The sequence below is a fragment of the Nicotiana attenuata genome, chromosome 11 (assembly GCF_001879085.1).
Source record: "Nicotiana attenuata strain UT chromosome 11, NIATTr2, whole genome shotgun sequence".
NCBI lineage: Eukaryota > Viridiplantae > Streptophyta > Magnoliopsida > Solanales > Solanaceae > Nicotiana > Nicotiana attenuata.
Genome location: NC_031999.1, coordinates 25,700,208 through 25,712,630, shown reverse-complemented (window position 1 = coordinate 25,712,630; position 12,423 = coordinate 25,700,208). Strand labels below are relative to the sequence as shown.

Below are 12,423 nucleotides of genomic sequence, written 5' to 3'. Positions count from 1 at the left end.
AAATCAACTTGGTTACTTTTGCTGCTCTGAGATCTCGCTAAAGCTGAAAACTGTGTACTTCTCATAGTAATACTTTTCAAGATTTTTTCATAGAAATCAAATTGGAGTAAAAAGAACCAAACCCAAGAAACAGAGAAGAAAAAGGTAGCAAGATATTTTTCTCTTTGTTTTCACTTTTCAGTATGAAGATCTATTTTAGGATTCTGTTCGTGAAGATTGTAAATTGTTTTTTGAAATAAAATAATTAGGATGCATTAGGAATATTCTCAATCAAGAGAACACTTTTTTCTTTTAATGTTATAAAATTCACCGAGGCAAAACTGGTTTCACAGTTTAGTCTGGGGATATTCTGGAATCTGCAGGAACTTAAATTTCGTTGTTGAAATATCAAAACACCATTTCTATGTCTTAATTGACATAATTTGAGATAAAAAAGTTATGGAAAGATTTTAAATTGGTACAGAAATTCGGGATATTACTCACAGCTGAAAAGATACTCTTCTATAAAACTCGCACAATCACTAATTACCCAATAAATAAACAATATTACAAGTAAACAATGATCATTATGTCCTATAATGATATCAACTCATATGTAAAATAAATACAAACACTCAAATCACAAAAAGCTCCTCCGTGCTAGAAAAGTCCGATATATATAAATACAAGAATCTACCACATGATACTAATGGCAATAGACATGAACATGATCAAGGCAGGAGCAAAGACGTTCCTCGGGGCAGAGCTAGGAGCCGGTGGAGGAATTAGACCTTCGGGAGGTGTCTCGGCTGAAGGAGTAGTCCCCGGTGTGATCGGTCCAGTGGTTGGAGAGGACGATGGCGAAGATCCTGCACTGCCACTAGGAGTAGGAGTTGGTGCAGACGGGCCCATTGATGGCGATGGACTTGGCGTTGGCGTTGGCATTGGGGTTGGGGAAGGTGTAGAGGAAGGAGTCGGTGCAGACGTAGGCGTAGGGGTAGGGGTCGGGACGGGTGATGGAGCGGGGGTGGTTGCAGGGGAGGGTGCAGGACTAGGACTAGAAGTGGAAGATGCTGTAACATTGATGGCTAGTTTTTGGCCAGCAGAACAATGTTGGCCAAAAGTGCAAATGAAATATTCTGTTCCTGTGGAATTGAGAGTAATATTGGCTGGTCCAACAGTTATAAGAGTAACAGGACCTGTAGAGCTGCAAGAATCATATGCACTCTTTGTGACTTTGGCTACATCATGTGCTCCAGTTGCAAAGTTGAACACTGCAGAATTTGAAATTGAGTAATTTCAAGTTAATTCGTATAACTTCAAGTATTGAGTTTCAGTCTAGGAAAATTGCAAAATGTTACAATTCTGTTACCAACAACTACAATAACAAGTACGGCTTAATCCCAAGCAAGTTAGTGTTGTAGGTTAGGAGGTAGTTGAGCGTTTTCCTGCTCCATACGGTGTATAAGGCTAGTCTGTTAGTGTCTTGTTTTCGTACGTTAGTGATGCGTGCTGTGTTCTTATTATTTTTCCGCTCCAGTATTCTAGTACCTTGCATTGTTACTGATTAGCTTTTTCCATTTATTTTTCTGATTCTATCTTTATGGCCTCTGTTGTCGTCATTGTTCTATTGTCTCTTTTCATCTTCTTGTGCTGAGGGTCTATCGGAAACACCTTCTCTACCCTACAGGGTAGGGGTAAGGTCTGCGTACACACTACCCTCCCCAGACCTCACTTGTGGGACTATATTGGATTGTTGTTGTTGTTGTTGTTGTTGTTGTATATCACATTTAAGCTTATTCCTCATAGTCCAATATTATTTAAAACATAGAACTAAAAAGCATAGAAGTTCTCTATATTTCTACCAGCATACAAATCTCTGACAGGACTAAAAGACTCCTAATTTTTTTGGTCTTTGTTGGTCTTTCTTTCTACAAAATTCAAGTTTTCTGAAAATTTCATAGCACCTAAGTCTAACTGGTTCTGATCTTTGAACTAGAAAAAGAACATTATAGAGTGACTGGAGCTCCTTCAAATCAATTAGTATGTTGGAAGGCCTAACAAGTGACAATAACCAAAGTCTGAATGCTAATTTTAGTTACCTTTCAAATAGTTAATATTCCGCATCTACTTATTTCGGGATGCAGACATCTATCTATTATTAAAAAGAAAGAAGTCGGCCATGAGAATTCGCCATGTGTCGTGTGAAGAAAATGTCATATGGCAATTTTAGGATATAATTAGTTATTTTAGTTAAAATTAGTTTACTTTTTAAATTTGAATTTCAAAATAATACAATATTTATTTTTTTACTTTTAGAAAAAATTAACTTACCAACAAAGAAGTTACAAAGAAAGGAATAGAATTCGGGAATAGGAAGTTACGATTGTGGATGTTTAAAAATAATATATCAATTTTTTTACATTCTTTAAAATTAGTTTACTAACAAGGAATAAAACTTAAGAAGTTACCAACAAGGAATCAACTCCATTCATGCGTGCCTTTCCATGTAAAATTCTAAACCCTAAGGGGTCTGAACTTCAAACAACCCACGATGTTGTCCCATGATCTCAACTCCTAACCCACTAATCCTTCTTCGTTGGAGTCCCAAAAACATGATTTTTCAGATTTTTCACACTTTTACAATATATACATCCAATTCTTTTTCCTTTCTTCGCATATCACTCAACAATTCTGGATTACAGGAGGTAAGTTCTATAATTTGTAATTCTAGAACACTCATTAAATTTCTAGAAAGAGCAACGATCTTTTACTTTTTTCTTCCTTTCACTCCTTTCTTCTTTAGATTATGAAGAGATATTTAACTTGAATATAGAAAAGCAACAAATTTTCGAGTTCTTTCTTCCTTTCACTCATTGCTTTTCTCTTCTTTCATTGTTATATAAGTTATTCAATAGAAAAAGTAACATGCTACTAATAATTGCATTACAAAATCAAAGGTCTGATTTTGTAATGCGATTCTAAGATCTGAAATTTTTTCAATCTGGCATCAAGTGGGGCACTGATTATTTCTTGAAATGCAGTTCCAAGCTTAATCGCTTCTTCATCCATGTGATTCCCAATGGTTTTCAAGAATATTGAGAATTAATTTATATCCTATTTTTTGATATATTAATTTTTGTATATATTATATTTATATAAAATTATAAGTTAATTTTATTATTATTATAATTGTATAAAAAGAAATATAACCATTATTTAAAAATAAAAAATGCAAATATAAGATATCTAATGTTAGCTAANCTCCTCGTCATCACCTTCGTCAGGGAAGAGTGTGTCATCTCCAGACTCATCGACATTGTTTTCATAATCACTATTATCTTCCTGACTCTGCGCATCTGCCAAATCACGCATAAATACGTCGTCTACGAGCAACTAAGTGAGGTCAGGACCATCAAGTTGCTCATTTTCACTGCACAAAAAGAACAAAATGATAAGCTACTCAAATTGATAAATACTTTACATATAGCTATATCACTTCACTTACAAGTCGTACTGTGTTGACATTCCATGATGGATATTTTCCTGTTGGTGATAAATACTTTACATATAGCTATATCACTTCACTACGCATATTCAAACTGTGCGTGGGGTCATAACTTGTAAAATTTATATCCGGACGGTACCCCTTGAGGAATATATGAATGTTAATACAAATTCAATTCAACAAAAAATAAACGTCGTAATAGAAAGGAAAATCGAAGTTTACCAGTCGTCTTGCGAATTATGTAAAGTAGGAGAGAAATTATTTCCTCGCTCCTTGTTCGCCCGCGGAGATAAGTTTAGATTCGGCCAAACTCATTCAGCCGCATCCTGTTGGGCTAAAACTGCTCCAGAATAACCACCCGATGATTGAGGGTTATCCATGCTTTGCGCAAAATCATTATTGCAAACGTCTTCAACCTTCACGTATATGCCAAGACCCATTTTCATAATGGGACATGATTGCACCCAACACCCTTGCCGGGCAAGCCTACGCGGAAATATAAATAAGTTCTCATTTTACTCTTACCAAATAATTGCAACAATTTCTTAATTTAAGGATAAAATAAGTAATAACCAGCAATGTACAAAAACAGTCATACAAATCCCAAAAAAGAATAGTCTACTACTGTGTGTGCCAAGACCTGGTGTCACAAGTTGTGGGCAACTAGTAGAATATACAAAAGAACAATCCTATCCTACTGTCCGAGATAGAATAGACAGCCAAAATAAATAAAGAGAGACTCCATCAAGCTACTGAACGACACAGGAAGGGAGCAACTCACCATGGAAGTCTCCGAATATGCTCACTGATACGCACCAGACTGATAGCCAGATGTACCTGCCTCAGATCCTGTACAATTAAGTACAGAAGTGTAGTATGAGTACATAAACAATAAGGGTGCACTGCGGGCCGGGCCCAGCCCGGGACCGGACCGGGACCGCGGGCCAAACGGGCCTATTGGGCCGGTCTCAGTGGGCCGGTCCCAAATGGTACTCCAAGCCCGTAGCGGGCCGGTCTTTTACATTTAGCCCACGAGCCCGGGACCGCTAAGCCCGGGACCGGCAGGCGGGCCTGGGCCGGTTCAACCGGGCCTAACGGGCCTCAACGGCTATAATTTAAAAAAAAAAGACCAACTGTTAGATTTTAAAATCTAGCCGTTGGCCATCAAAAAAGAGCCGTTTGGGACTTTAAAAAATAGCCATTTGGCCCCCAAACTTTATTTTAACCCCAAACTTTATATAATTATACTTTTTCCCAATTCTCAACTATAAATACCCCCTCATTCTTTCATTTTTACTCACAAATTCATCAATCTCTCTCAATCTCTCTCAATCTATATCTAATTCTCTTCTATAATTGCTTATTTTATTATTGCAATTGCGTGAAAAATTGTGAAGTTGGTGAATTGAAGTATTCAAGTCTTCAACGATTTTCAATTTTCAAGAAGTTGTTTGGCAATTCGGTAAAGTCGTTTCAACTCTTAAGTTATAAGAATATATTTTTGTGTGTTTTAGTTTGCATATTAATTTTTAAGGCTAATTAATATGGCATTTTCTTTGAAAAAAATGTTTGGTGGTAAGGGAAAATCTAAAATTGGTGAAAGTAGTTGCCAACCTACTACCCTTCCCCCGGCTCCCCGACCCACCCGTCCTCCTGCACCTATTATTCTTGATAGTGATAACCCTTGTTTTCAATTTTTCGATAGTGAATTTTGCCATAATGTTGCACCAGGTCAACAATTAAATGATGAAGTTTGAATGCTCTTTATCCTAATGAAACTATTTTTGAAAATGATGATGAAAATGATGATGTAGATGAAACCCAACCGGATTTATATGATACATGAGGTCCCGGGGGCCTTGGGATGATTTCGAATGGTTAGCGGGAGGATTTTTGAAGTTTGGAAATGCCAGTCTTTGCTGATTCTGGTATTTCCGCATCTGCGGCCTGGGAACCGCAGATGCGGTTCCGAAGATGCGATATTGAAGACCGCAGAAGCGGTTTTGGCCAAGCTTGTTTGTTTCTACAGATGCGGTGGTTGGCCTGCAGAAGCGGGACCGCNTAGAATGTGATCGCTAAATTTAGTCCGAAATAAAGACATATTTGTACTATATCATTTTTTCCTTTGAAACAATCCGCGCATCGCGCGGGTACGTATACTAGTGTTGGTTTATAACACTAATTGACGTCTAAGGTATAGCAATAACTGTAATAAACGTTCTACTAATGACTTCTGAGGAATTATTACCGATTCAAAACTTTCAACCGCTACATCCCTTTTCAATTATCTCAAATAGTGAGCGAACCAAGTAAGAGAAAGAGGTGTCGAATACGTAATAATACATACCTAAAGTATCACCAACTCTGAAGGTACGTTGTGAAGCCCAATTGGCATAAGTTGAAGGGCCACCTGAAGGAATTCCCCAACCACTACTATCGCCAACCACATGATCAACTGCTGTTATTTTCCCCGGCAACGCCACCAAAATAGCCACTAATACTAGTGCAATTCTTGCAATATTCATCCTTGTAACCATATTTGTTGTGTTTTCAGGTAGCCCCAATTGGATCTTTCTTGATATAATAATTAAGTTTCCTCTTTTGTAGCTGATGTATATAAAAAGCTGCTAAGTTTCAGAGTTTCTGTTTGAACATTTGTTCAATACTAGGTTGTATTTATAGAGCTAAATTAGTCTATGGAAGTATCTAGGATGTTTCAGTTGAATATGTTGTTAAAGTTTGACTTAGCAAAATAAAATATCATGATCTAAATGAAAAGAGGTAGTGGAATTAGAAAGATTTTGGTCCAGACATGTGGCATTTTTGGGAGTTGAACTGCTCCTTATTGGATGTTGGAACAGTTTTAATAATTCTGCCAAATTCCTAACTTCCTAAAACGAATATAGTACGTCTCTGGATTAAGTCTATCTGCACCAATAAATCAAAATAAAAAATAAATATAAGTGTTTATAATAACTACAATAAATACACAACACGTGTCTTTTTTTGAGGTATAATCATCTGTATGCAATATTCACCGGCCCAACTAATATAATTTTGCATTGTGTAGGACCCATTCAGCGGAAAAACGCTTCCTATCAGGGGTTTTTGTCATTCTTAGAAAATTCAAACTCGGTACCTCTTTGAAAGTTTGGACCATTTATCAAACATGTGTCTTCACATATACTATAGTGCGAGCAGGGGCATATGCACCTTATACCATGCGGTGTCAAAGGACACTGCTAGGTCGAAAATTTTCACTAGATATTTATAAACAAAATAAAAATATTGAGGATACTAATTAAAAATGACACTACGGGTCATTATAGTTTATTCATTTATTTATATATATTTTTAAATTGTGACATCGCTTATGTAAAATTCTGCGTATACCACTGAGCACGAGTAAATTTTACTATCTCTATTGAAGTCTGTATGCACGAATTAATCAAAATGGAATAGTCAAGAGACAAGACACTTGTTACGTTGCAAGTTGGTTGACGCGTAACGAACGACTTTGAAATTTCCAAGTCCAAGTCGTCTTTGATCTTTTCTTTTTAATTATTAAAGAATACAAAGATATCTTTTCATCCTATGTGAAACTTCGTTAAGAAATGGATAAAAGTTAATTGGGTTATTATCACTTTTAGGCCGCACCAGAAACTATTTATATCTGATAGCCGAAAAAGTATATAAAATTTGTAAATTTTTTGTATATAACATACAGAATATATATATATACAAACAATATATAATTTTTATATATTTTTTCGGCTATTATTTTTACGGTGGCTACACAATATCGTTTTTCCTTATTTTTAATTTTCACATTCTTGCATGTCTTCCTCTCATAGTAGAAATTGAGTTAAGGGGTTAGATAATTAAATAGATCTAATGCTTTAAGTATCACAATGACACAATATGTATCATTATATTGTACCATCTAGCTAAATCTCAAATTACTACTTACCAATCAAACATGGCCTGGTGGCCTTGTGTATATCACCAAAACTTGACCTATTTTCTGTTACACCTAAATCCTAATCATGACGAAATTCACTTACAGAAAAAACGTTGTATGATTAGAAGAAGAAGAATCAAAGAGACTGAATCAAAATGGGTATCTTATCTTGTCCTTGTAAAACAACTTTTGGTCCACAAAAGTGTACTATGAAAAGTTCCAATTCCTTACCACTTTACCACTTTCTCCTTTTTTCCATTGCTGTACCGACCGAGTCAATTTGAGCACACCTCAACTTTTATTGCATATTGTTTACTTCTCATCGGATTATAAGGCATCCGGTGCATAAAGCATCATGCATTGTTGTAGGGTCCGGGAAGAGTCGCAACCCAAGGGGTATGATGTAGACACCCTACCCTTATGCAAGCATTAGTGATTGTTTCTACGGCTCGAACCCGTAACCTATAGGCCACATGGAGACAACTTTATCATTGCCGCAAGGTTTTCCTTCCTTCCCATTTACGGGAGAGGCTCAACAGATCCCGTGGCCCAAGGCGAAATCATATTTAAGGGCCCTTAAATTTATTTTATAAAATATTTTCATTAACAACAAAATTTGCTTTTAAAATAATAGATGAATCATTTAAGCCAAAAAATGAATTTAAAAAAAAATAAAAAAAATAGGAAGAAGAGTGCAAAAAATAAAGTGGTGGACTACCGGATGTTGAGGTCCAGAACTCAAAGTGAAAATTTTGAATTGGCTATCATCAAAAACAAGAAAAAGAAATAAACGTACGTAACGTAATAGCTTAAGTTTTGAGCATTGACGGTATCAAAATATTTACTCCTTTTGATCAATTTAAACGATAATTGCAGTTCATTCTATTAAGTAGCGCTTATTGGTGAATTTCTAAAATAAATTGTAAATAACTTAATATAATATGTCGAACTACACCAAAAGAAAACTGGTACATGACTATTTTTGTGTTCATGCAGTTTCAGAGAACATTATAAAAGACATTCATTATGTTGTCGATATATATATATAACTTAATTCTTATATAAAAAGGATAAAATTAAAACTGAAGAGGGAAACAAAATGACCTAATTAATGAGGAAAGAAAACTATCTTAATTTATAAATTTATTGATATAAAATAACAAGAAAATATATTGTAGCACTTATCTTTATAATAATTATTTATATAAATTATATAGTATATAATAACAATAATAATAATAATAATTTTAAAATAAATTTGGGGCCTTCAAATTATAGGGGCCTAAGGCAATGGCTTCACTGCCCAAAGCCATAGAGCTGCCCCTACCCATAAGAACATATACCAACTAATTCTGCTAACAAAGACATAAGTAAATGGAGAAAAAATCACCGAACTTTTTGGTTTCTACTAAAATTGACTGTAATTACTCATGATTTTCACTCATTTCATTTGCGCTTGCCTCATTCTGATTGGAAAATGCCCTTTACACTATTCGAGAGGTGGCCACTTCAAAGGTTAACTTTCAGTGTATTGGTCCACAAGGTATTTTATGGTGGAATTTTTAGAAGAATAAAATTAAAAAAATCAAGGTATTCTCTATTTGTTACAACTGCAGCAGATTTGGTTCTCTAGATTAATGCTGCACTGTGGGCCGGGCCCAGCCCGGGACCGGACCGGGACCGCAGGCGAAACGGGCCTATTGTGCCGGTCTCAGTGGACCGGTCCCAAATGGTACTCCATGCCCGTAGCGGGCCGGTCTTGCACATTTAGCCCACGAGCCCGGGACCGGCAGGCGGGCCTGAGCCGGTTCAACCGGGCCTAACGGGCCTCAACGGCTATAATTTTAAAAAAAAATTAAAAAAAAATGACCAGCGGTCAGATTTTAAAATCTAGCCGTTGTCCATCAAAAAAGAGCCGTTTGGGACTTTAAAAAATAGCCTTTTGGCCCCCAAACTTTATATAATTACACTTTTTCCCAATTCTCAACTATAAATACCCCCTCATTCTTTCATTTTTACTCACAAATTCTTCAATCTCTCTCAATATCTCTCAATCTATATCTAATTCTCTTCTATAATTGCTTATTTTATTATTGCAATTTCGTGAAAAATTGTGAAGTTGGTGAATTGAAGTATTCAAGTCTTCAAGTCTTCAACGATTTTCAATTTTCAAGAAGTTGTTCGGCAATTCGGTAAACTCGTTTCAACTCTTAAGTTTTAAGAATATATTTTTGTGTGTTTTAGTTTGCATATTAATTTTTAAGGCTAATTAATATGGCATTTTCTTTGAAAAAAAATGTTTGGTGATAAGAGAAAATCTAAAATTGGTGAAAGTAGTCGCCAACCTACTACCCTTCCCCCGGCTCCCCGACCAAGACCTGTTACCCGTCCTCCTGCACCTATTATTCTTGATAGTGATAACCCTTGTTTTTAATTTTTCGATAGTGAATTTTGCCATAATGTTGCACCAGTTCAACAATTAAATGATGAAGTTATGAATGCTCTTTATCCTAATGAAACTATTTTTGAAAATGATGATGTAGATGAAACCCAACCGGATTTAGATGATACACCTACTAGTCCTGTTAATAACCCAACTGATGTCCCGCCCGACCCATCTGTAGAAACCCCTACTTTTAATAGACAACCTTCTAAACGCCCCGAAACATCACTTGTTTGGAATTTTTTTACTCAATTAAGAGAACAAAATAAGACTAAGTGTAAAACTTGTGGGAGTTTGCTGGCGCATAAATTTACTGGAGACCGTAGCGGTACGGGTAGTTTGGCTAGGCACATAAAAATACACCCTAGAGATAAAGCTAAATTTTTACAAATGAAAGCGCAGCTAGAGGGGACAAGTGTAGATACTACGGTTAACCCTAGTACAGGTTCAAATCTAGTTCAACCAGGAATTAACACTATGACCGGTGGTATTTTATATTACGATCCAAATAAAGATCGTGAAGAATTAGCTAAGATGGTTACCGTTATATGCTTATCCTATAGTTTTCCTTCTAACCCTAGCTTTGTGCATTATATTAGAAAAGTTTTTAATCCTACTTATAAAGGTTGGCCTCGCGCAACCGTAAAGAGCGATATTTATAAATATAAACATGAATATGAACAATATTTGCGGTATTTATTTACTCATATAAATTGTCGGATTGCTATTACTACTGATATTGGTAGAAGTAATAATGACTGTGATTATCTAACTGTTACAAGTCATTGGATAGATGAGGAGTGGATAATGCAAAAATGCATTATTGCTTATAGAATAATTAATTCACGTCACACAGGTAAGTTTATTGCTAACACTGTTGCAGATATTTATAGATATTTTTGCATTAGAGATAAAATAATGGCAATTTCTATGGATAATGTTTCTAGTAACACTAATGCTATAGGCATACTTACAACAACACTAAATCCTGCATTTAGTAATTATTTCCATGTTAGATGTGTTTGTCATATTTGCCATTTAATCGTCGGTGATGGTATGAGAATTTTAAATTTAGAAATTGAAAAGGTTAAAATGGCTCTTAATTGGCTTTTTTATTCAAACCGTAGAAGTAGACTTAGAGAGTATTTTAAAAAATGTGATGAATTTGGCCTTAGAGAAAGAAAGGTTCCTAAACCTTGTCCGACTAGATGGAATTGTATGTACGAAAGTTTAGTAGTTGCATATGAATATAGAAACCCAATTAATGCAACGTTTAATGCTCGTGTTGGTGGTGAGGATGATGATGAAATCCTTACAAATCAAGATTGGAATAATGTTAAAATTCTTATAGATTTTTTACAACAATTTCAACAAGCTACAAATGAATTGTCTGGGCAATATTATCCTACTATTTCAAACTATTTAGTTTATATTGCAGAACTATGTGATTTGTTTGTTGAATTTTCGGAGGATGGGGAAATTTATAAACTTGCTATAAATGTAATGAAAGAAAAGTTTAAAAAATATTTTTTCCCTATCCCCCCTATTTATGGTGTTGCTGCAATGTTAAATCCTACAATGAAATTAGGAGGTCCTCACTTTTGGTACTCAAATATTTATAAGGCTTTAGATCTTTCAAATGAGGAATTTGCTACACTTGCAGAGGCAAAAGCCTCAATTAAAATAAATGCTCAAACAATTTATAATGCTTATCAACAAGCCTTAGATCATGCTAGGCCAAATGTTCCAACCCCTACTTCGTCTAGTTCACAATCGTCTAAAAGAACTGCGGGCCTAAAAGCACTTAGTTCTTGGACGGAGTTCAGGGGTTCTCAAGGTGATAATTTTGATGAGACTTCACATCTAAATGAGCTTCAAGTTTATTTGTCGCAGGGACTCGAAAAAGAGAATCCAGACGGCACCTTTGATCTTTTGGAATGGTGGAAGGCAAGAGAAAAACATTTTCCGGTTCTTGCAAGGATGGCTCGGGATATTTTATGTATTCAAGCTTCAACAGTGGCATCAGAGAGCACTTTCAGTCAAGCAAGACTTCAAATAGGTGATCATAGAGCGTCTATGAGGAGAGCTTGGAAAAATCAGTACTATTCAGAGATTGGATCCGCTCGGAAAGAAGAAACTTTGGACTTGCAGAATCACAACCGGAGATAGACGAAGCTTATGAAGAAATGATAGCGGAACTTGCAGAGGATGCTGCTTCGCCCGGAAGCGGTGATGAACAAGCTTCTTTTCCGCCACCACCAACGGAACCTCCTCCGAACCTTGAAGGATTTATGAAATTTGTTAGAGATACTATGTAGATTATGGTGTAACTTCTACTTTGGCACATCTTCTTTAGTTTTTTTTTCCTTTTAATGGTGGTATTAGCACCTTGTTGTGCTCATTCCATTGGGGGGAGGAAGACTAAGAAAGATATGCCATTTTTGTTAATAAAAATTATAAGACATTCCCTTGAATATCTCTTTGCAATATTTTTTTGTCTTTAACTTGCAATTCTATATAAGCTATAATATA

At 35.7% G+C, this 12,423-nt stretch overlaps 1 protein-coding gene across 1 annotated transcript; it reads right to left on the bottom strand.

Moving 5' to 3' along the window:
- Positions 455-6,229, bottom strand: LOC109234266 (cucumber peeling cupredoxin-like). The gene is made up of 2 exons (XM_019400173.1): positions 5,835-6,229; positions 455-1,253 (listed from the first exon to the last, which is right to left on the bottom strand). Exons 1-2 carry the CDS (start codon positions 6,022-6,024, stop codon positions 673-675), a joined length of 771 nt encoding a protein of 256 aa, XP_019255718.1. The 5' UTR covers positions 6,025-6,229; the 3' UTR covers positions 455-672.